Source organism: Ornithorhynchus anatinus, chromosome X5 (assembly GCF_004115215.2).
Source record: "Ornithorhynchus anatinus isolate Pmale09 chromosome X5, mOrnAna1.pri.v4, whole genome shotgun sequence".
Lineage (NCBI taxonomy): Eukaryota > Metazoa > Chordata > Mammalia > Monotremata > Ornithorhynchidae > Ornithorhynchus > Ornithorhynchus anatinus.
Window position 1 is genome coordinate 52064737 of NC_041753.1, and position 25886 is coordinate 52090622.

General features: G+C 48.0%; 1 protein-coding gene across 4 annotated transcripts in view; it reads right to left on the bottom strand.

The window, feature by feature from the left end:
- The window catches only part of LOC100074521 (programmed cell death 1 ligand 2), a 43746-nt gene extending 17860 nt beyond the window's left edge, over positions 1-25886 (bottom strand). The window contains exons 1-4 of one of the 4 annotated variants that reach the window (XM_029056334.2): positions 25533-25886; positions 8800-9337; positions 7015-7091; positions 4460-4528 (exon numbers count right to left, since the gene is read on the bottom strand). In XM_029056334.2, coding sequence (XP_028912167.1) covers positions 4460-4514 — 55 coding nt within the window. In that variant the 5' untranslated portion in view covers positions 4515-4528; positions 7015-7091; positions 8800-9337; positions 25533-25886. The remainder of the gene's footprint in view (positions 1-4459; positions 4529-7014; positions 7092-8799; positions 9338-25532) is intronic. The other 3 variants (XM_029056325.2, XM_029056326.2, XM_029056329.2) reach the window with 3 other exon arrangements.

Below are 25886 nucleotides of genomic sequence, written 5' to 3' on the forward strand. Positions count from 1 at the left end.
AGGCGTTCAAGGGAAGAACTGGAGGAGAGGAAACGGAGGCAGTGGGTGTATACAAGTTGCTCAAGGAGTTTGGAGAGGAATGGCAAGAGGGAAATGGGCTGATAATTGGAGGGATCCTTGGGGACAATACGATAGAAGCGGATTCGACACGGTCCCTGGCCCATAAAGGGCCCCCAGTCTAAGAGGGAGGGAAAACAGGTGTTTTATCCTCATTTTACAGGTGAAGTAATGGGGGCACTGAGAAATTCCATGACTTGCCCAAGGTCACTTAGAAAGTAATTAGGAAAAATTTTTCTTCCAGCCACAGGGACCTTCTTGGGGCTGCTAGAGGGAATTTAATTACGCCCTCTATGTAAATATTCTAAGTCCCCAGCTGGGCAGCCCTGATTTTAATATTACATTTTTCACTAGCTTGAACCTCAATTTCCTTAATATGCCAGATAAAGTTTTAAGTCACTTAATTTCCCTGTGCCTCAATTTCTTCATTTGTGAAATGGGGATAAGATACTTGCCCTCCCTCATATGGGGCAGGAATTGTGTCTAAGCTGATCATCTTGTGTCCACCCCATTGCTTAGCGCAGAGAAAGCGCCATAATTATTCTTCTTCTGTTTCCACCATTTTATTTGCCATTTTTCTAAAGATCTCACGATTCTGCACTTATTATCTCCTTTGTCCCACAGAAGCCTTCTCGTGGAAATATTGCCTCAGCTCCCATAAAAGATGAATAACTCGTTCCTTCTCCAGGGAGAGACTGACATAAATGAGAAAATAAGCACTGAGCCTGGCCCAGTAGAAATCTTATCATCAGTATTATTCCCAAGCGAGCTTGATTTTTTTTCCCCCCCTTTACATTAGGGAGCTGGGATTTCCTAGATGCAGAGTGGGGAAAGGTCAAGCAGGGATGAAGAAGCGATTCAGCTGGCTGCTGTCTGGGGAACTCTTGGTAGGCAGGGAATACGTCTACTATATGGTACTCTTCCAAGCACTTAGTACAGCGCTCTGCACGCAGTAAGCTCTCAATAAATACGACTGACTGACTGACTGACTACACTCTTTTAAAGAGTTCAGCAGATAACTCTGGGGGAACACATGGAACTGGTCAACACGTCCCTCTCTGGAGAATAAAGCAGACGCAGCCTGTACCGGTCACCTTCCCTGAACTCCCTGCCTTTTTTCTGGACCTAGGCTGTGCTCTCATTTCAGTTTGTGCAGAGAATGGAAGTGGTAGACTTCTGGCGACTACCCCCTTCTTTGCAGGAGGGGAGAATCCAGCTGAGTAATGATTGTTTTTGCAGATGGTAAAACTGAAACCCAGAAAGGAGAAATGACTTGCCCGAAGACATTAATCGAGACTGGCAGAATCGGAGTTGCAGCTGGAAGGTAGTCGAAGGCACTGTGTTGAAGTGGTTTGGTAGCATGACTAAGCGGTCTAACCCACTGGAGTTAGGCTCCAGTCCCCCTGGAGATGGGGGAGGGGGATTCAAATCCCACCACTGCCAAAATTTCTTACAGCTTGGTTTGTTCGTTTTTTATGGTATTGGTTAAGCGCTCACCTTGCACCAGGCACTAAGTTAATCGAGTTGGACACAGTCTATGTAGAGTCTTAATTCCCATTTTACAGCTGAGGTAACAGAGGCACAGAGCAGTTAACTGACTTGTCCAAGGTCGCACAGCAGACATGTGGCAGAGTCGGGATTAGAACCCGGGTCCTTCCGACTCCCAGGTCTGCGCTCTATCCACTGGGCTATGCTGCTTCACTGCGGGTGGGGAACGTGTCTATCGTCTCTGTTATACTGAATGCTCCCAAGTGTTTAGGACAGTGCTCCACACATATTAAGCCCTCAGTAAATACAACTCACTGATTAATTGACTGAGTTGGAGGATGCGAGTCGAAGTTCCAGCTCTGCCACTGACCTGCCGTGTGACTATGGGCATGCCATATACTACTCCTAATAATGATAATAATAATAATAATGATAATAATAGTGGGTTTTGGTGAGGTTTTACTAAGTGCCGGGGTAGATACAAGATCATCAAGTCCCATGGGGGCTCACAGTCTAAGTCGGAGGGAGAACAGGTAAGTGCTCAGTACAGTGCTCTGCATACAGTAAGCACTCAGTATATACGACTGATTGAATCCTCATTTGCAGATGAGGGAACTGAGGCACAGAGAAGTGAAGTGACTTGCCCAAGATCACCCAGCAGACGAGCGACAGAACCGGGATTAGAACCAGGCCCTCTGGCTTCCAGGCCCGGGCTCCCATCCACCCGACCACTGACACAAATGATTTTGGTTCTTTTCTTTAGGTTTCCAAACTGTCAGTCAAAAAGAAATAATCTGAATGATGACCTACACTGTACCCAATCCGGGAATATATGGGTTCTTCATTCATTTTAGACTTTTACTTTCTGCCAAGGACAGCGTTTGAAAGAAGTGGACCTCTCGGCAGCCTGACAGAGAAGCTGGCTTCCGAGATGCTGCTGACTATGAAAGGTGTTCTAAAGCTTTGTTTTTGCACTGGAGTAACTCCAGGAAACAAGAAACACCATTTGCATTTTACTGCAACTATCTTCCTCTTTAGACATCCTCTCTACAGATTGCTTTCAAATAATAGCAACAGCGTGTCCGTTCTGACACCCACTAGAGTAAAATGCTAAGTGTTTAAATGAAAAGAAGTAGGTCACATTTAGAGGAGACTCCATTCAGAGGATTTTGCCCCCCACTAATTCATCTCAACCCTTGCGGGAGTGCAAGCAGATGGCAACTATTATTTCCACTTTATAGAGTAAATCGCCACTCTTCAGAAAGGATCCTGAAACCATAGATTTCCAGATTTGAGCCCGGCAAAGAGATTTAATGGATGGGCAGGGATGTGGGTGGGCTGGGGAGGGAGATTCTTAATAACGTCGTTTCCGGGGACTGGAGTCAGAGACACCCTGAACGCTGGTAGTAGCGGAAAGGGTGGTTCTTTAAAAGGCCGATCCTTCTTCTTAGCGCAGCTTGGATGATTGTCAGTGTTTTCACTTTCCTCCCATGGCCAAAGGGAGGAGTACCGCATTCCCTCGTGTTCCCTACAGAGCAAGGTTTCAATTGTAATAATAAAAAAAATAAAAACTGGTAGAGACAACAGGCATGGAAAGAGGTACTGATATGCCTAGGAGATCTCTGCCTACTTTAATTTTCTGGCCCACTTTGCTCTGGAAGGAAAAAAGTCCTCCTAACGCAGAGTCACACACTCATTGAAAATCAATTCTCTGCAATCCTCTCCCCTTGGGCAAGAGAGCCTAGGATGGCCTGTGCTTGCTTATTTTCAGAAGCAGATCCTTCCAAAAATGACTGTTCGAAAATGAAGAGGGCTTTTAAACTTGAAAATCATTATTTTTGGAAAATTAGAAGAGAGTATTTTTTCTAAAAAGTCCTTCCTGCTGGCCAGATCAATCTTTAATTTACTTTTCTTCACTCCCTCTGTCTTCCCCGCCTTTCCCCCTACACCTTCCCACCTTCCTGTTTCTACTTGCCCTGCCTTCCCTGCTTTTAATCCTCCATCCATGAGCAATCCTGTATTCCTCCAAAATCCAAACCCACTCCCTCCCATCCTCATGATCTCTTCACATTTGTCCCCTCCTTCCCCTGCCAGCTGGCTCCATGCCAGCTACCAAACCCTCCCAACACACCATTTTATTTTAACCTTGCCCCATCGCAGTTGCCCCTCTCCCCTGCCACGTGGATCCCACACAGCCTGTACTCCCTGGGACGGACAAAGCTATCAGACCGGAATGGGACCAGGGAGGGGGTCTAGGTAGTGTTAGTCCCCTTCCAGATTTCCTCCTTCATCCAGTCCCGTCCCTTCTTGTCCCTGGAGGTCCCAGGCAGCAGCAGCAGCAGCAGCAGCAAGAGAGCCAGGCGGCAGGGAGGCGGAGCTATGTAAACCCTGCAAATCAGGTTAGTTCTGCTTCTTTTCCCTAGGCTGGATGAAAATTTGGGCCACAAGGAAAGAGAAAGTGGACGATGAACTTTCAACTAAAAGACAAACGTCCGCCACTTGTCTGCTGGGTGACCCTGGGCAAGTCACTTAGTTTCTCTGTGCCTCAGTTACCTCATCTGTAAAATGAGACTGCGAGCCCCACGTGGGACAATCTGATTAGCTTATCCCTAACCCGGGGCTTAGAACAGTGCTTGGCACATAGTAAGAGCTTAACAAATACCGTAATCATTTATGGAGCCTAGCAGGATTATTTGGGTTGGAAAGTCAGGGTTTGCCTTCTCAGAATGATTCAGGAAACACTGAACTGGGTTGGGAGTGAAGTTTCTTCCCGATTGCTGTCATCACCCATATCTGGGGCTCCTTCCTTCCAAGCGCTAAGTTCCCACAACTGGAGAGCACCAATCCGAATCCAGGGGTATCACCGCCGCGATGGGTTACGAAAGCAGAGGTCCCTCTCCACTCCATATCTTACCTGGCATAAGGTGGAGCTGCATTTCCAGGATCAGAACTAGCAGGAAGAGGCACATTTTCCCTCATGGATCTGAGAGAAAACAAAAACCACAGTGATAATAGATCCTTTTGTTGCAGTGCCATTCACAGCATTAGAACACGGCAATGACTTGTCCACACATTGTTTGGCTTTGGCAAGGAAAGGAAGACAGGGGCCTGGAAAGTCAGATTTAAATCATTTTTTTTTTTCCTCTCTCCAAATTAGAACCAGAATTGGCTTTCGGGCAGTCAGGCTTTCTGACTCTGCCTTTGAAAAAAATCTTCCCTTCCGAGTAACATACCCTGCAGATTAGGCTGTTCTTTTCAGGTGCCAGAGGAAAACTGGAGGTGCAGCACAGTGAAGCTCTGCGTAATCTGGGACTAGCCTTTGGTTTGGGCTGAGCCATGACTCACGCCTCTACTCTCACGACTGCTGGGGCCAGACCGGGAAGGAAGGACCTCACGCAGGCTCTTGGAAAGCGCCCTGGATGTGGCGTTGTCAGCGGCCCACAACCGATCAATCCGTCAGAGCTATTTATTGAGCGCTTACTGCGTGCAGAACGCCATACTAAGCGCTTGAGAGAATACAACAGAGTCGGTAGACATGTTCCCATGCTCACAGGGAGCTCCCAGTCTAGAGGCGGGGAGACAGATATGAAAATAAATGGTCGCTATGTACATTAGTGCTGTGGGATTGAGGGTGGGGTGAATACCAAGTGCTTAGACGAACAAGGGGTCGGGATGGAATCCCATTCTCTTCCTGGAATTTTGGTTAGGCCTGGCCGGGCCTTACCCCACAGTGTCCGATTGCAGGCTACAGTTTTCCCCGCCTTCATAAAGCCTGGCTCAGCCTGGCTAGGGTTGGTCTGGGCTAGACTTTGGAATTTTGGCCCATGGAGGGTTTGAGAGCCCAGGTTTGAATTTCATGGGAGCCAGCTTGCTGCGGGGCACTGTCTTTTCCAGAAAGGCTCGTGAGCCCAACAGAACAGCCTCAGAACCAGAGTTGGAGCCAGGTGACGCCCCTCCCCCGCCCCCGCCACGCAGAGGATGTGCCTTCCCCCACAGCCCCGACTTCAGGATCTGAGACTCGCTCGGGGGTGCGCCATCCGACAGCTCCACGCTTCCCGGTGGGTCGGCCTCCTAACTGCTGTTAGAACTGCAGCTCCGGGCTCCCCATCTCAGGAGCGGAGAACATATCGCCGCGGAGAACCTCAACACTACAGCTCTCAGTTCTGGTCTGTCTTCTGGGAGGCGTTCGACTACCGGCAGCTTGGCCTTGTGGACAGAGCACAGGTCCGGGAGTCAGAAGACCTGGGTTCTAATCCGGACCCTACCGCTTGCCTGCTGTGTGACCCTGGGCAAGTCACTTCACTTCTCTGGGCCTCAGTTTCCTCAACTGTAACATGGGGATGAAATACCTGTTCTCCTATTTAGACTGTGAGGCCCATGTGGGACTATGAGACTATATGAGGGACTATGTCTGACCTGATTTAACGTGCATCTATCCCAGCATGGAGAACAGTGCTCGACACATAGGAAGCGCTCAACGAATACCCGTAAAAGAAGGAAATAAAATTGGGAGATGGGAAGCAGGAGACCAGGGTCTCTGATCTATCTCTTATAGGGACATTTCTTCATTAGTATAACATAACAGCAAGTCTCCGCAAGAGGTGAAGCACCGGCATAGATGAAGCAGAAGTGGAATGCCTCATCTCTCCCCGGTGCGTTCTTTCCCTTTCCTCTTAAGCCCAGGGTCTTGTGTGTGGATGGTACAAGAGAGGTAAAAGATATGGTCCCTGCCCCCGAGGGGCTTACATTCCGATGGGGGCAAGCTGAGAGAATTGCATGTACGTGCAAATTGGGAGCAGGAGGAAACGTAATAGTTACATCTGGCCATGGTGTATGATTCTGTAAACACTAAATAACTGAATAAAAGCGTTGCATAAATGTGTGTTTGTGTGTGTACGTGTTGTCCGCACACATGTGCTAAGGGTGGCTGTTGAAGATGGGGAGGGATGAGGTCAGACAGGAAGGAGTTCCAGGCAGGGGGAAAACACATAAGTAGCTGGTCGAAGACGGGAGAGCCAAGAGCAAAGTACAGTAAGAAGGAAGGTTGGCTTCAGAAATTTGACCATCTTTAGGCAAGGAAAAGTTTGGTGTCCCTCCCGTTATGTAGGATGTCACCCTGACTCTGCCTCAGTGATCATCAACATGGATGTTGAAATCCCCGAGAATCAATAGAGGAGATGGGAAGATGAGCAGATAGGAGAGAAAGTTATCAAATTCACCCAGAAAGGCATCTACAGGACGGGTGTAGATGTTAGCAGTTAGTCACTGTAGTAAGTGGCAGAAGCAATCAATCAGCAGTATTTACTGAGCACTTACTATGTGTAGGGCACTGTAGTAAGCGCTTGAGCGAGTACAACACAACAGAATTAGCAGACACTTTTCCCGCCCATGACAAGCTGACGGTTTAGAGCGGGAGCCAGACATTAATATAAATGAAAAATTTGTAATATATAACTTAAAGATGCGTACGGAAATGCTGCGGAGTTGGGGCCGGGGTGAATATCAGATGCTCAAAGGGCACGGCGAAGTGGAGATGGCGAAGCGACCTTGGAAAAGAAAGGCAGGGGTTACAGCGTCATCAGCAGAGAGCCAGATCTCGGTGTTGGCAAGGAGACGGGAGGGAGCGGAACCGGAACGGGACCCCCCCAAAAAGGGGAGTTTGCCCACGGTGGAGAGTGAGTTCCAGAGGCCGCAGCGAAATGGAGTTGTAGAGTGGGAGGGGAGTGCCGGAGGTACGAATGAATGCAGTAGACAGAGCGGCAGCATGGCCAGATGTTAATGGGGGACCGGGGAGCTAGGAGACGCAATCAATAGTATTTCTTAAGAGTTCACCACGTGCAGAGCACCGTGCTAGGCGCTAGGGAGAGTACGATACAACAGAGTCGGTCGCCACGTTCCCTGCGCACAATGAGCTTCCGACCTAGAAGTCAGGGATGCGACGAGTGGAGGGTAGGGCGGAAGTGGATGTGGCAGGACGCGATGCACGCACTCAACCCCCGAGAGGGGCGGCTAAGGGAGAGTGGGCCATGTGGTGGGACATCATGTCTCCCCAGGGCCGAGAGACGTAACCGGGCGGATGAGGTCACCCGCACCCGCCGGAGGAGGGGTAAGAAGGGGATAACTTCAGCAGGAGGCGCCTAGAGGAAGGACGAGGAGGGTCTAACAGTGCAACAGGGTGGTAAATTTAATTTCTGGGCAAAGCAAGTTTGACTCGGGGGGGTCCCATCCTGTTTTACACATTCCCAACCCTCTCGTCGACTAGGTAAAGGCCTGGTTGAGAAGCAGCGTGGCGTAGTGAGGAGCAGCGTGGCCTAGTGGATAAGAGCACGGGCCTGGGAGTCAGAAAGACGTGGGTCCTAATCCCGGCTCCGCCACTCGTCTGCTGTGTGACCTTGGGCAAGTCACTTCACTTCTCTGTGCCTCAGTTACCTCATCTGCAAAATGGGGATTGGGACCAGGAGCCCCACGTGGGACAGGGAACTGTGTCCACCCCGATCTCCTTGTATCCACCCCAGCGCTTAGTACAGTGCCTGGCACGTAGTTAAGCGCTTGATAGACACTATAATTGTTATTAAAAGCCACCTCCTCTGCCACTCTTAGAAACTTCTTATTCCCTGCAGCTCCCAGACACGTTTCCCCCTTCTGCCTCCCCGATCCTGGCCCCCCTCCCCTTCTCCACCGTCCCACTCCGTTCTCCCCTCGGTCCCCAGCCGGGCTGGCGCGGGGCCGACAGCCGAACCTCGCCAGGGTACTACCACCCGGCCCTTCTCCGAGCACGGAGGATGGGATGGGACGGGGCGGGAGGAGGAGGGGAGGTCTGGGAAGGGACTACTGTGGCCCTTCCACCATCCCACCCCTGTCCTAATCCGTCCCCATCCCCGAGGCTTCGGTGGTACTGGGAAGGGGCAGGCGGCGGGCAAGTTTAAATATAAAAAAGCCACGTGGGGTGGGTTTAATTATGGCCGTGGCACTGACTTGGAGTCAGAGGTAGAGGAGGAGGAGACCATGGAGACGGGCACGGGGGGTCTGGGAACCGGAGACACCTCGGAATAGAAGTTTCCAAGAGCCACTGAGTGGTTGGGGAGCGGAGAGCAGTTGGAGATTGGGGCCGGCAGCAGTACTTACCCGACTGACAGAAAGGGAGGGGAGGCGCATACACCAGGGTGGGATACCTCGTCAAACTTTTTTTTGCCCAGAAGTGGAAATTCACCACGCTGTCGTGGAACTGAGAGGACACCCTGAATCATCACTTACCTCTCAAGTAAACAGTCCAGACCCAAACGGCTGCCACCTTCCCAAAGTTCTATATGTTGTCACGGGAACTTCTTCACCCTCCACTTCTCTGGGGGACAGGAGTCTGGCTGCTGTGGCATGGGGGATGCTGGTCCTGGAGGCTGAGGACACTCTGAGCCGGAGCCCAGCGGGAGGGGCAGCGGGCCACGTGCGCTTTGGCTCCGTCTCCCTCCGCTCCTGAGAGGATGGATGGGTCTGGCTGCTGCAGCATCAGGGAGGCTGGTCCCGGTGGCTGGTGACACCGAAAGCTGAGTGTGTCCCAGATTATTGTCCCACCGCTCCTGTAGGGGAGTGGGGGTGAGGGGAGGAAGGGGTCTGGCTACCGCAGCATCAGAAACACTGGTCCTAGCTGGGGTCGGGGGTGGGAGGTGGGAGGGGAAGGGTCCGGCTGCCGAAACAGTTAATGGCTGGAAGTCCAGGAAATAGCCATGCTGTCCTCAGATCCTAAAACCAGTAACTGCATATGGTATTTTACATCTTCATGGTCAAGCTGGGAAAACTGAGACAGAGAGAAGATAAAGAAACTTGCTCAAGATCATCCGGGAAGTCACAAGAGGTGGCGAACTCCCAATCCTAGCCCGGAACCAAGAGAGAGCGCCTGAACCTCTTAACCAGAAGACCCCCATCCCGTAGCCAAACTAATGAAACTGAAAGAGAAATATCAACATCAATTCTGGTCACCGCTTACTAATGGGAAGATCATTCACTACATTTCAGCAGAATTTCAATATCAATTCCCCCACACAAGGCTGAAGAAGGGAGCCTACCCTCGCCGATGGTTGTGTCCCAGATCGGCAGGAAAGGAGGTGATGAAATTACAAAAATTATAAAGTTATGAAAAAAACCCATCGATTTTCCCAGTCTTAAAGTATCTGGGATGGGGAGTGGTAGAGAAACTTGCCTATGTACAGAAGAAGCAGTGTTGCCTAGTGGATAGAGCACAGGCCTGAAAGTCAGAAGGACCTGGGTTCTAATCCCGGCTCCGCCGCTTGTCTGCTGTGTGACCTTGGGCAACTTACTTCATTTCTCTGTGCCTCATTTACCTCATCAGTAAAATGGGGATTAAGACTGAGCCCCAGATGGAACACGGACTGTGTCCAACCCGAGTAACTTTTATCTATCCCAGTATTTAGTACAGTGTCTCAATAAATACTATATTTACTATATATATAGTTATCCAGATAGGCCCAGTCCTGTCACTGTGGAGTGGGATGGGCAGAAGATGGAATGGCAACCAGGCAGCCCGGGTCCCCTCCTCTTCTGGGTTTTGGTGTGCACTCCCGCTCACCCCGTCCACCATTGCTGGAGGGAACTGCTCCAACTGGGAAAAGGGTGCTATTGCTGGACTAGAGATGATGCTGTCGGGCGCGTGAAGGAACCTGAAAACTGCTCCTGTAACAGCAGTGTATGCAACCCTCACTGTTATGGTTGTCATTGTTCATTTATTGCTTTTGCTTTATTTATGTTATTTATTCCCTGGAGTGTCTATCGCTACCGCCTCCCTCCCCTGTTGGCCAGGGATCTGGTGATTTTCTCCGGAGCCCTGCACACAGTAAACCCTCAACGGATGCTATAAAAAGTAATTTATGCTTGTAGACACCATTGCTGATGAGCAAGAAATGCCCCCTAGGAAGTCAAAGAAAATCCCAAGGACAAATTCAGGGAATTCACACACACGTTCCTTTGAACTATATTATTCCACACTGTTGAGAAATCCAGTCCACATCTATGGCCGCTACATACCCAGGATAATGAAACAAAGAAATTCCATCACTAATTAGAATAGAATGCCCTATTTTTGCCAGTCGCACTTAGAGTTGCCACAGAGTTCAAAATCCATCTGTAGGCAAAGCTATTGTTTTGAGGAATGGAGCGTTCTGTTGTCTTTATCTTGGCACCAGGTCATTTTCCAAGTGTAATGTATAACACCACTGAGATCCACAAAAATTGGCCAGGATAAAGGTGCCCTAGAAACAATCAGTCAAACAATCATTGGAATTTATTGACTGCTTAGTGTGTGCAGAGCATTGCCCTAAGCACTAGGGAGAGTAGAACAGAGTTAGTTCCCCACCCAAAATAGGTGTTAGAACACCTATAGGAGTTAGAACATTCCCCACCCAAAATAGTCTAACACTATTAGGCATTCATCGATGCTTCCTTCCTTCTCAGTCATCAGCTTGAAAAGACAGCGAGACTCTGCATAGAGCGATTCAACTCGACTCTACAAGTTAGGACATGTGGCTATCATTGACTTCACAGGAGCCAGTCAGTTTAGGATTGCCAAGCCCCGAAAAGGTGATGTTCTTTGCAGTCTTTTGGAGCTATACATCAATTATGGTTTCCCACTTCTTATGCCTTTTTTTTTATAGCTGGCAAGGCCGTACTGAAAGGAGAGCGAGAAAAAGATAAAGAGAAAGAGAAAGTAAAAGAGACACAGAATGAAAATGAGATGAGAGGAAGAGAACATCTGTTTTTTACTTTCACAAGAACACTATATTTTCCTCCCTTCTTGGGTTGCCCACTTCCCCTTAATTTGAGAGAGAAATTTCAAATACATTAAATCTAGGCCAGGCAAGGTCCCCCCCACAGCATTACATCGCATGAAGGGCACAGGGCAGGATCGAGCAATCAATCACTAATATCGATTGAGTGCTTACTCTATGCAAGAGCTCTGTACTAAGCTTCCAGACTAGAGGGGCCGGCAGACATTAATATAAATTACAGCTAGGGGAGGAGGCAGAGTATAAAGATACGTGCACGAGGGTTGTGGGTGCGACTACAGACCCAAGTGCATAGGTGAATGCAGAAGGGAGGGAAAACAGGAAGCTCCTTGTGGACAGGGATCGTGTCTACCAACTCTGGGATTTTACTCTCCCTAGCACTTAATGTAGTATCTGCTCATAGTAAGTTCTCAATAAATATTACTGATCGATCGATCCGAGAGATGACTGGTTAGTCAGGGAAAGCTTCTTGGAGGAGATATGATGTTAGTAGGGCTCTGAAAATGGGGAGTGATCTGTCGGATAAGAACGGGGAGGGAGTTCCAGGCCAGGGGAGGGAGCAAGGGGTCAGTGACGAGAGAGGCAAGATCAAGGTATAGCGAGTAGGTTGGTGTTGAAGGAGCAGAGCTTGCGGGCTCGGTCGTAGTAGGATATCGTTGGAGGTCAGGTAGGAGGGGAGAGCTGATCGAGTGCCTCAAAGCCAGTGGGAATACTCTGTTTCCTGGAAGTGGATGGGCAACCGCAGGAGGTTTTGGAGGAATGGGGAGGGGTGTGCAGATCATTTGTTTTTTAGAAAGATCTTCTGGCCAGCAAGTTGAAGCATGAACTGGGGAGGGGAGAGGCAGGAGGCCCGGAGCTCAGCAGGAGGCTGATGCAGTAGTTGAGAAGGGATGTGACAAGTGCTTGGACCAGCATGGTAGCAGCTTGGATGGAGAGGAAGGGGATCCCAGCGACTCTGATTGTTGCCTTGCTAGCTTGAAGCAATGCAGGATCAGTTTCATCGTCAGATTAGCAGAGTGGAGAACAGAAAGAGAGGTCCTTCTGCTCCTCTTCACTCCCTTCTTTGTCTGCTCTCCCAGCCTGGTCATGCTGGGAATTCCCAGTGATGCTTTCAGAGCCAGTCCAACCCAGGCAGGACATGTACAGGCCTAAGCGTGCACATTGCATGCACGCGCGTGCACGTACACACACACAGAGCAATAGGACCCAAACTGGATTTCGGAGTGACAGAGTTTGAGCTTGCTTGAGTTTTGCGTTCCGCCTCAGTGCATGCACTGCCCTGGGCGTCAGCAGGGCTAGGCCTCTTTATCTCACCACTCTGGGGTGGCTTCCTCTTCTTCTTCTTCTTCTTCCCTCAGCTGTCCAACAGGGACTTTCCATGAGGCTTGCCGCTGTTCCTGCCTCCACCCTTTCCCAGATCGCAAAGTCTTTTGAGGAGGCCTAAATCTATTCTCTATCCTCAGGGCCAAAAAGCAGAAAGACTTCCAAAAACCAAAAACCAATCAGCCTCCTTTTTGCCTGCACCAACCCGCAACATTCGGCAGCAGATTTAAATGAGAGTCGGCCTGGTATTCTTTCGGCTTAGATCATTCAGACCAAGAACACTCGGAACAAACAGAACAATCAGTGTATGCTATCCAGAAGATTAAACTGTGTGTGATGAGAGAGCCCCAGCCCCACATCAGCCAATTTAGAGGACAGAAACAATTTCGGTACCACATCTGTATTATTTGATAATCTCTTACCAATAAATATCCTACACACTGAGGCCAGACGCTAAGTTTGGTTCAGGGATGAAATCGGGCAGCATCTCACCAGATCTTAGAGCTTGGGGGTGTATCAAGAAGAATTTCCCCAGTGAACACAGGGGTGAGGAGGATCATGCATTATTAAAAATATATATATATATTAAAGCCCTAGTAAGATTTTGTGGCTCTTTTCTTTGTATCTGGTACCATGCTGTACACATGGTCCAATTAAAATGGAACGCAATGTCACACCATTCCGAAGCTTCTTAGAAGAAAAGAAAAATGAATCTAGCAACAGCAGAACTCTCTTTGGATCTGATTAGGTTTAGCTTGGGTGGGAACACTGGGGACTGAAAACATAGAGAAGCAGCGTGGCTTAGTGGAAAGAGCCCGGGCTAGGGAGTCAGAAGTTGTGGGTACTAATCCCAGCTCTGTCATTTGTCAGCTGTGTGACTTGGGGCAAGTCACTTAACTTCTCTGTGCCTCAGTTACCTCATCTGTAAAATGGAGATTAAGACTGCCTGAGCCCCATGGGGGACAACCTGATTACCTTGTATCTACCCCAACGCTTAGAATAGTGCTTGGCACATAGTAAGCACTTAACAAATACCATCATTATTATCATCATTATCATTATTATTATTATGGAGCAACCAGGAATTACATCATCTGTGCCGGGGGGGGGGAGGGGGGAGGGGCGGGGGTAGCTGCCAGGTGCGTAGGCTTCTCAAAAATCAAACTGACAAAAATGAATGCTTTTGCCTCAAATATCAGAGGCTATTTAGATCGAGATTTTCTTCTCTCCCTCACATTACCTCACATTGACTGATTTTGGCTCACCCAAATTAAAATAAAATCAGAAAAATGCATAACTTTTGGGATTTTCCCAAAATCTCTGGGACTGCATTGCAGTCTAGCTAGGATCTAGGGATGAAGCTTGTAAGGCAATCCAAGAGTCTGAAGCATTACATCTTTCACGTCAATTCAGGTCACATTGGTAAAACAGACTGTAGGGAGTGGGGTCTTTCTGAAGAAAGTAAGAAGGTTCTGGAAATGTGGAAAGGCTTGTGAGGAAAAAAAAAAAGGAAAACTCCTTTAAGCCAACATGTGCAAGAGGATCAGAAACTCCAGGTACAAATTATTCAGAATTATTAATATTGAGGTTGCGGAATTTTCTTTACTTCTCAAGTTCTGGATTTTCAACTGTGAACTTGTCTAGTTAACTGAATGAGGCCTTTCTCCCCATCCCTTACCAGGGAGTGGATAAACGCCCCCTCTTTCCCCACAACTCACACGTACAACCCCACCCCAACCCCACCCTCCCTCTCTCTCCTAGAGTCTGATATATTTGTCCTCTCCACGGAGCAGACCCGAAACAGCAGTGTTAGCAAGAGATGATGAAACCAGGACTGGAGCCGTTGCCGTCATCGGTATTACTGACTGGCCCGAAATCCCAGCAAGATGTCCATGTGGATCTTTGTGTTAAATCACCTAGTCCGAGGCAGAGTGAAGCAGCAGGAGTGGCAGGAAGAGAAAAGTGAATTTGCGGTCACTGTCCTTCCATCCCCACCACTGGCTGGCCCATTACACTCCCCACGCCTGGAAGCTCTGCCCAGCGGCCTTAACGTACTGACACTCCGCTTAACCTTCCGGGTAGAGGTAGCCCAACCCTGTTCTGACCTCCACCACGACTCCTAGTTTGAGAATCACTGCCAAAGACAAAAGATTATCGGGATCAGTTCTAAAAATGCTGAGCTCCATGGGGGACAGGGACGGTCTCTAACCGGATCATTTTCTATCTGCCCCAGCACCTAGTGCTTGGCACAGAGTAGGCGCTACAGATCCCGGCATTATTAAAAACTGAAATGAGGCCATGTCAATAATTAGAAAAGAATTAAGTTGAAAAAAGAAAAATAACAATTTTAAAGGAGAGAATTAAACACTTAGATGAAAATAAAATGAAATGGTAAAAGTCTGGCTAGAAGAGGGGTCTTGCAAACTCCTAAGATTCACGCCGTGGGTTTGTTACAGCAGTAGGATTTTGTGGGAAGAAATTAAAATATGAACCGCAGGCCTGACCAAGCCTCTGGAATCTGGCCTGGACTTTAGACTTGTAGGAAAGGTCCAAGCCTTTTTATCTTTCTGTTTTTCCCCTTTAACTGGTCCGCAAAGGCGAAGGATCTGCGACTGCCAATGGAAAAAAGTAACCTCAAAAATGCAACAGTCCCCTCTCTACTTTAGTCACTGATTTCCTACTACAGCTCAGCCCACACGCTTCGCTCCTCCAACGCCCGCTTACTCACCGTGCTCCTCTCTCACCTATCTCGCCGCCAACCCCTTCCCTAGGTCCTCCCTCAAGCCTGGAACTCCGGCCCCCTCCGTATACTCCGGGCCACTACTCTCCCCATCTTCAAAGCCTCATTAAGGTCACATCTCCTCCAGGAGGCCTTCTCCAATAAAGCCCTCTTTTTGCCAGTTCCCTCTCTCTTCTGCACAATCTATGCACTTGTATCTTTGACATTCACCCCACCCTCAATCCCACAGCACGGTTGTGCATATCTATAAATTATTTATATTAATGTCCGTCTCCCCCTCTAAACTTGAAGCTCATTGTGGGCAGGGCACATGGTTACCAACTCTGTTGTATTTTACTCTCCCAAGCGCTTAGTACGGTGCTCTGTGCGTAGGAAGCGCTAAATAAATACCATTGAGGATTGATGATGATGATGAGCGAGGCCTCCAATCCACCAGATAGAACCCATGCTGCCCCATCTTCACCTCACCTTGGGGCCTTCTTCCCCACCTGCCCTGCTCCGTCTTGGCGGGAGGGACAAAAGGAGCGCTGGCGGAGGCAGCAGACTGCCTGCGCAGACGAGAGAACGTTGAGGAGGCCACAGCTGTGGCGGTCACACTGTGACAAACGCTGTTGGACTCTGAGTCGCGAGAAGCCTGAAACTTCTAGCCACAGGACCCTACAGCTTGCATCCTACTTGTATTTATCCCTGTCCTCATCTTATGTCCGTTTTGTATTTTTACTATTTTCTCCTTACGTGTCTGCCTCCAGCCCCGTCCCGCCTTATTCAGGGGATTGGGTATCCCCTCAGGGCTAGGGACCCTGTCTAATGCTCACCTGTGTGCTCTTTCCTAACGCTTAGTACAGTGCTTTACTACATCCTAATATTACTACTAAGTCTGAAAGATATTCATTCGGTTGTATTAGTTGAGCACTTATGATGTGCAGAACACTGTACTGAGCAATGGGGAGAATATAAAAATAAACAGATGTAGCCCCTGCCCACAACGAGCTTATAGTTTAAAGAGGAGCTTACAGTCTAGAGATAACATTAGTCATTAGAGTAACATTGATTTTGCTCACCTGAACATAGCTACGCTGCACAGAGGGAGGAGAAACCACATCAGCCTCCTCACTGACCTCCCTGCCTCCTGTCTTTCCCGACTTCAGTCCATATTTCATCCTGCTGCCTGGATCATTTTCTAACGGCCCATTCAGTCCACGTTTATCCTCTTCTCAAGAGCCGCTAGTGGTTGCCCATCCACCTCCACAGAAACTCTTTACCAGCAGCTTCAAAGTTATCACCTTGCCCCCTCCTACCTTACCTCACTGATTTCCTACCACAACCCAGCCCACGGTCTACGCTCTTCGAATTTCACCGACTGACTCATTGTAGCTTGATCTCATCTATCTCGTTGCCAACCCCCTGCCCTCATCCTCCCTTTGTTCTGGAACTCCCTCCCCTTTCATATAGGACAGAACAGCATTCTCCTCACTCTCAAAGCCCTATTAAGATCACATCTCCTCCAAGAGCCCTTCCCCAAATACGTCCTCATTTCCCCTACTCCCTTCTTCATCTCTATGTACCTTTTAAGCACTTGATATTCCCTCCACCTTCACAGCCCTTAAGCACATACCCAAAATTTATTTATATTAATGTCTGTCTCCTCTTCTAGACCGTAAGCCCCTCGTGGACACCTTAGTCACCTTCCGTACCGCCCTCTCCCAGGCACTTACTACAGGGCCCTACGGTCTGTAAAGCACTCTATAGATACCACTGATTGATTGATTGACTGGGACGGGTGAGGAGAATGAGCAACGGCAGGACACCCACACAGCTGCTGTATGAAGAGCTGAAATTGGAAAAGCAAAAGCGAGGAGGGCAGAGGAAATGTTTTAAGGACACGATAAAACAAAGCCTCAGATAATGCTGCATCCCACCTGAAATTGCTAAGTCAACTGCTGAGGAGAGACCGACACGGTACATTACTATTGAGCGAAACTGAGAAGCAGCGTGGCCTAGTGGAATAGAGCATGGGCTTGGGAGTCAGAAGAACAGGGGTTCTACTCCCGGCTCTGCCTCTTCCCTGCGGCGTGACCTTGGGCAAGTCGCTTAACTCCCTTGTACCTCGGTTACCACATCCGTAAAATGGGAATTAAGACTGTGAGTCCCATGCGGGACAGGGACTGTGTCCAACCTAATTAGCTGCTCCAGTGCTTAGTACAGTGCCTGGCACATAGTGAGCACTTGACAAATACCAAAGAAAAAGCTTAGAGAAATAGCCCCGGGTGCTACAAACGTTAAGCACAACAACATGACCGGGAACAACCTTTCCGTATGTCCAATGGGGCTGGGACAGTGGATCCCACCTTAGCCTTTTCAGCCACAAACTCAGACATGAACTTCGCAGTGAGTGGTATCTTCTACAAATAACAGACCGAGTGTGGCTGAGTGGATAGAGCGTGGGCCTGGGAGTCAGAAGGACCTGAGTTCTAATCCTGACTCCGCTACACGTCTGCTGTGTGACCCTGGGCAAATCACTTAACTTCTCTGGGTCTCAGTTACCTCATCTGTAAAGTGGGGATTAAGAGTGTGAGCCCCATGTGGGATAGGGACTCTGTCGAACCTGATTAACTTGTATCTACCCCAGCACTTAGAACGGTGCTTGTAAGCGAGCAGCGTGGCTTAGTGGAAAGAGCCCGGGTTGGGGAGTCAGAGGTCGTGAGTTCTAATCCCGGATCTGCCACTTGTCCGCTGCGTGATTTAGGGCAGGTCACTTCACTTCTCTGTGCCTCAGTTACTTCATCTGTCAAATGGGGATGAAGACTGTGAGCCCCACGTGGGACAACCTGATCACCTTATATCTCCCGCAGTGCTTAGAACAGCGCTTGGCCCATAGTGAGCGCTTAACAAATACCGACATTATTATTTAACAAATATCATCATTATTATTATTAAATACGGACAACTGTATAAATCACTTTTGAGCTAGATAAATTCTTCTGTAATTCTAAGGGAGGATTCTAGAGAAAATTAAGAGAACTAAGGTTCTCTAGAATCCTCAGGAGAACACGTGTCAGGTTATAGTAAGCAAATATCTCATGAGCATTGAACCAGAAGCTTTGTTTTCCTAGTCAGCATTCTAAGATTCCTCCTTCCGTCATGAATACTTCGGAACCCTGACCTCCTGCGATTCACTAGGAAAAAGGATTATATTGTTGACACTATTGCCCTTCCTGACTAACCCCCTCATCTCCCCACCACCTCTTTGTCCTCCCCTCTATGTAGACTAAACACTTGCTCTGTACCCCTTAAGGACTTCGATTGTCACCCCATCCCAGCCCCTCAGCACTTTTGTATGTATAATAATGATGATATTTGTTTAGTTGTTACTCTGTTCTAAACACTGGGGCAGAGACAAGTTCATCAGGTCGGACACAGTCCCTGTCCCACATGCGGCTCACAATCTAAGGAGGAGGGAGAACAGATATTGAGTCATCATTTTACAGATGAGAAAATTGAGGCACAGAGAAGTTGAGTAACTTGCCCAAGATCACACAGCAGGTAATTGGTAGAGCTGGAAGTTGAACCCAGGTCCTCTGACTCCAGGCCCACGGTCTTTCCACTGTGCTGCTTCTCTGTGTAATTTCATACCTTCTACTCTATTTTCCTTATCTGTAATGCATTTTAATAGCATCCCCCACCACTGGACTGTAAGCCCCTCCGTCGCAGGAATTGTGTCTACCAAATACATTGTATTATACTCTCCAAAGCACTTAGTACAATGCGCTACATAGAGTAAGCACTCAAAAATACGACCGACTGACTGACATTTCATTTCCCAAAGAAAGGGCTCTGTTGCTTTTACCGGCAGATCCGCTTCTCCACTTCTCCACCTTCTGTTATGAACTTTTTCAAAGTCACACTCCTTCTACTTTCCTACTCTCCTTCAACAGGGGTTTTATATGATGTTATCTTATATTTTTGTTTTGTTGCTAAGCGTTCTGCTTCTCTCCTCGGAATTCTTCTGGTCGGCACTGCTTGCGCTACTGGCGGAGCGACTGCGTAGCTTCCGTGTTGGCTGTTGAAGTGATTAGTTCGGCTAAAAGTCGACAAGTTGACAGCTACGATTAGTGCGAAGTGAAACGCTAAATGCTCAGGGGCAAAAAAATTAATCGAAAGGAAATGACACCATCAGGAGCCAACAGTCCAGCATGCCTCGATGAGCAGTGAAATAAATCAAAACGCAAAAGTGGTCTGTCTTCCCACCCCCAAAATCAGTGATGGGGAAATGGATCAACAGTCAAATTTCCTCCCCAAACTTGTAACCAGGTTGTGAACTGCTGAATTCTATTAGGGCTCACTCTGGGTGCCGTCCCCTGTCCCCCCCGCCCCTTCCCAACTTGGAATTCTAAACCACTCTTCGCCCCAGACCCTCAAAGACTGCTCCTTGACCTTTCCTTCCTTATCTCCTTTCCCCTCCAGCGTTCTCCTCCTGGAGTGGGATTTTTCTTTCTTTTTTTTTTTAAAAAAAGCAGACATCTCCCTATTTTACAGAGGGCAGTGAAAACTCCTGAAATGTTGCTCTCCCAAGCCTTTGACTGTGTAGTTAGCTTATTAAAATTTCACCAGGGCATCTGAGGTTTCCTTTCCAAAGCAGCCTCCTTTTGCCATAATTTCACTTTGGAAGGAAGGTACTACCCAGTTCCAAGATTTACCGTTCTTTTGACAATCAACATAACCACAGTCAGCACCACCGACAAGCTGACTGTGTAGACCAGCCCTACTCGATTTGACCTTCCTCTCCATTCCCAGAACACCACCACTCTGAGGTATACAGGGCCCACAGACCAGAAAAGGAGCCACCTCTCCTAAAGGGGACAAATGGAAAGAAAAAAAAAGATACTCTCAAAATTGTAGGTCAAACTATAGGTGGGTTCATTTCAACGACAACAAAAAAGGTGCATGCCTGAGGAAAAACTTGATAACATGGTGGGAGGTGGGGAAGGGGAATTCCTGAAGCCTTAGAAGTGGAAACAAACATGAAGGGAAATTAACTATCTAAATTTAGAATCTCTCAGAAGCTTACTTTGACAGAAGTCAAAGCTGCTTTTCTTAGAAATGTGACTTCCTTAATTTTAAACGATAAATGACCCCGAGTCCTATTGCCACATTTTGGCATGTTTGTGATCTGAAGAATGGCATACAAAAGTCCTATTAAATGCTATATTTCTCTGACCTCTTACGAACACTGACCCTTATAGATGCCTGGATCTACTTATGCAGGAGGGATACACGAGAAACAACGTGGCCTAGTGGAAAGAGCACAGGCTTGGGAGGAAGAGGATATGGGTTCTAATCCCAGCTCTGCCAATTGCTTGCTGTGTGACCTTGGGCATGCATCACTTAACTTCTCTGTGTCTCAGTTTCCTCAACTGTAAAATAGGGATGATTCAACACCTGTTCTCCCTTATATTTTAGACTGTGAGCCCCGGGCAGGACAGGGACTTTGTCCGACGTGATTGACTTGTACCTACCCCAGCGCTTAGAATGGTGTTTGAAACGTAGTAGGCGCTCAACAAGTACCAGAAAACCTACAAACCATGTACCAGACTGACACGACAATAATTTGAGTTTCTGAATGCGTGGATGTATGGATCATCCAAAGATCTTCAGGGGTGTTCCTCTAGGGAGTCCCACACGATATCTTAGAAAACATCTCACTTACAAGACTCACCTATCGCCCTTTCATTCAGAAGGCCTCTGCCTGCTGTTTCTCATTCTCAATGGTCCTACCCAGATCTAGGATCACGTAGGATGTGGATCTCTAATTTCTCAGAAAATTTGATAGGGAGGCTTTCTAATGAGTTTGCAAATATTGCAGTAGAGTCGGAATCCCTTAGCATTTTCTAAGAAAGTATTAATTCTCCTTATCCCCCTGAATGATAACAATAATAACGATATGTAATAAGCAGTACTTTGTGCTAATCACCGGCATAGATGCAAAACAATCAGATCAGACAGAGTCCTTGCCCCACTGTGAGAGGCTCACGGTCTAAGAGAGAGGGACAGCAGGTATCATTCTCACTTTGCAGATGAGGAAACTAAGGGCCAGTAAGGTTAAAGTATTTGCCCAAGATCACATAGCAGGCCAGTAGCAGAGTCCGGCTTAGAACCCAGGTCTCCTGACTCCCAGCCCCACGCTCTTTCCACTAGGCCACATTGCACGGAGGTCCTTTAATCAACTGATCTGTTAAGCGATGGTATTTATTGAGGGCTTACTCTGCACAGACCACTGCACTAAGCTTCTTAGAAGAGGAAGGGAGTTGAATTCAGTGAAGAGGGATGACTCAAGGGCATGGATTTATGCATCAAGAGAGGGGAGGGTGGGCGGAGAGATGAAATGGGGCATGCTGGCCTGGGATAAATGGAGGGGCTCAAGAGATCGGAGGTCTCTTGACCGGATCCGTTTCTGGGGAAGGGGTGTGTGCGGGAGAGAAGGTAGATGAGAAGGTTGTGGTTGGAGAGTGGGATTTCAGATTTCCCGAGTGAGGTTTCAAAGGTGGTGAGGTTGAGAGACTGTACACTGATTAGAGATGACAAATGTCATCAGGAAGCCTAATTCCATGGAGGCAAAGAGGGGCCATCAACTCCCATAGGGTTGGCACTGAAGACACTTTGCCCCAGAGCCTTTGGGGCAGGGTGGGCAGACCTGGAAAGGGGTTGGAAAGCGAACCAAGAGATTGACTCCATTATTCGTTCCCTGCTGTAGGGTTGTGACTCCTAGCCCAGCCCCAGCACCTGTGGAGTTTCCTTACCATATACCCTAATTTGATTTTTAATATTATTATTATTATTAGTACCCTGACTGAGTTCCAGGGTTGCTCCCAGAGTCCACTGTGAACAACCCATAAACCCACTTCTCTGGCTCTGCCATCTGCCTCTCAGACCTGCGGGGTGCTTCAGAAGCAAGGTGGGAGTCAGGGCTCTGAAGTAGCTGTGTAATCCCATGGAGCCACTGCCCCTTAGATGCACGAACCCCATCCCAGCCCCATGGGGTTTCCAACATGAAGTCACCAATCATATTCACTTCTGTCCAACAGGCAGTGCCTCTGACTCAGCTGGTTCATCCCCAGCCAGTGCCAGAGGCTCAGGTAACAATAATAATAATAATAGTGGTATTTGTTAAGCGCTTACTAAGTGTCAAGCACTGTTCTAAGCGCTGGGGTAGGTACAAGGTAATCAGGGGGTCCCACGTGGGGCGCACAGTCATAATCCCCATTTTACAGATGAGGAAACTGAGGCACAGAGAAGTGAAGTGACTTGCCCAAAGCTGATAAGTGGCGGAGCCGGGATTAGACTCCCAAGCCCGTGCTCTTTCCACTAAACCACGGATGGCAGAGGAAGAGAAGACAGCAGAGAGTAAGAACTCTCTTCTCTTTTTTTCTCTCCTCCACTTCCTCCTTCTCTTCTTTAACTCCCATTCTCCCACAGTTTTGCCCCATCCCCTTCCCCCTTCTTTACCCTATCTTCACCCCCGCGTCTCCCCCTTCTTTTCCTTCCTCAGCTTGCCCATCCACCCCTCTACACTCCACCTTTACCCTTACCCCTCAAATGATGTTAACATCCTGAATGTGCAAATGCACGCGCACACCCTCCCCCCCCCCCGCCGCCCCCAGACACACACCCCAAAACAACACTAGCAAGCCTGATTAAATTTGACTCATAGGAATGGGTTTTGCTTGCCCCCTGTTTTGGATCGATCGGTACAGTGGCTGCTGCGTGGGTGGTTTCCCAGACAGACGATTGCTGGGCTCGGGCCTTCTAAATCTGCCCAGAGGTAGAATGACTCACTGGTGACTCCGTGCTACTCCTTGAACCGATTGCCCTTGCCCTACTGTTTTTCTGGCCCGGGACAATTGTAAATAGATATTTTTCTTGCCCATTACTGCTGTTCTTTGAATAATCTTTACTTTCCCCTTATTGACAGAAAAAAATGGAGCAGTCCTCTAGACAGTAAGCCCATTGTGGTCAGGGAATGTGTCCGTTTATTGTTATATCGGCCTCTCCAGAGCGCTAAGTACAGTGCTCTGCACACAGTAAATACGATTGACTGACAGAGCGATCGACCCTTACGAGCCAGCCTGAGGATCCTGCTGAATGATGGCTTATCAAGTGGGTGGGTAGGGGGGTGGGGAGGGGAGGGCACAGTGGTGTCTGCTGCTGTTAAGATGGAAGAGATCATCTCTTCTGTGACCTCAGACTGCATCTGTTCCGGCAATATATACTGATGTGGATACAGCGGGGACTGGGCTAGAGAGTAGCTCAGCACAAACCATCACCACTCTGGAAAAAGCAACCGGATCCAACCCCTCTCGACCACTGGTGTCTGATCAGTGCTCGGCCAATGGCAAGGATCCAGGAAAGAGGCACAGCAGTATTTGCAAGAGATTCCCCTTCTAGACTATAAGCTCGCTGTGGGCAGGGAACGTGTCTACCAACTCTCCCAAGTTATATCGTACTCTCCCAAGCGCTCAGTACAGTGCTCTGCACATGGAAATCACTCAATAAAAACGATGGATTGATTGATCTCAGGAACACGAATTCAATCTCACCATCAGCAGAGGCATCCTCTTCACTCTCTGAATATTTGGAAACTATAAATAGGAAAATTGGGGAGAGAAAGCAAAAACCCGGAAGAGAATTTGATTCCCAATCCACGTTCATTTCTTCTACTTGAAGCATAACTTGGAAATTGAAGAGAGTCAACAAAAACAGGCCAGAGACACCTTGTTTTTTGTGAACACTTGGATCACAACTACTTTTAGAATGAAAAGGGGGTTTGGTAGGGGTGAGGAAGAGGGACGTGGGCATTTTGCTAAAAAATTAAGGAAGAATGTCTATTTAGAGGGAATCGGTAGCCTGCAGGTGCGACTGTCCCCAAACGCGCTGTCATGTACATACATGTCCCCTGACAAAAGCAGCAGAGGGAGGACTCTAGGTTCTTTTAGACACCGATACAGGATGTGGGTGCAGAAAAGTAGCTGGAACCTGAAAATGGTAGTTAGGGCATTTTCTCAGGCAGTCATCTGGTTGGGGGAGGGAGAGTACAAAGTTTTTTCTGTACCCAGGAAGATGGTCCCGGAGTTGGCTGCGAGTGGAAAAGAGAGACCACTCAGAGAACTGTGAAAGCTAGGAAACCGAAATGCGTGACATCACGAGGACAACTAACAAATCTATTCCCATCAAAAATACCTAGAGTATACTTCAACGAGACATTCTAATGCCACAAACATCACCGCGTCACCACCGGGTCAACTCTCTCCAATTATTTTCATTCAAATGTCTCTCTTTTCCCTTTTTAACAACAAAGGACTATGTTGTAGATGTGAGTCCATTTGTCAAAGTGTTTTCGAGGCTAGTCATACATATTCTTTGAAGATTCTCTTAATCTAGTGGCAAATTCAAAAGGATAATAAGTACTTACTATGTGCCAAGCATAGCACTAAACCCTGGGGTTTACAGTCTAAGGAGGAGGGAGAACAGGTATTTCATCCCTATTTTACAGAAGAGGAAACGGAGGCACAGAGAAGCTAAGTGACTTGCCTACAGTTGCACAGTGGGCAACTGGAGGAGCTGAAATCAGAATCCAAATCTCCTGCTTCCCAATCCCATGCTCTTTCCTCTAGGCCATGGAACTTCCGGTCAGTAAAATACATTAAAAAAAAAACGCATGGAACTTCACTGCACCATACCAAAGAAAACGATATTAAAAACAGATTCCACGTTACTGAAACCAAAAAAAAAAAAAAGGCTTCTTGCTGTTACATTTTTGAGAATACTAAGCAGGCAGTGTCAAAAAAATTCCTAATCATCCTGTCACAAACTCGGATGTCTCATGACTGAGAAAATTAATAATCTTAAAGGCAAAGAACATTTTTAAGTTTCATGACAGAAATCCCAGAATCACAGAGATCGTATAGTCCATCTTGACAGAGCCAAATGGAACATTCCGGAGAGTTCAGGATCTCTCCTGTTTTACAAAGAATCCCTGAGAAGACATCCCCACAAGCCCCCTCAGACCCTCACTCCCCCGGCCTCTTACATAATCTCATCGCAGTACGGTAGAATCAAAACCCCTTGTTACTCACCTCATACCCCAGCAAGTCTTGAAAGTATAAGGTATCATCCAAGTCCTAAGTGCATTAGGTTTATGCCTCCACAGCAGTTTTACTTCACTTCACTTGTGTGTGCCTAACTGTGATGTGGGATGAGCAGCTACGGACCTCTGAGTCCCACGTTCCAGGATCGAACCCTCTCAGACATGTGGGGGGAAAGATTGTTTCCTCCACAGACGGCCCATCTCGGTCAAGCTTCACTGGAATCCAAAATGTAGAAAACCCTGACAACAGCTTCCTGAAGAGCTGATGACTGATGGCCAAATTATAGTTTCAGTTTTACTTTCCTTAAGAATCCCTCGTGATTTTTTTAAATGGTATTTGTTA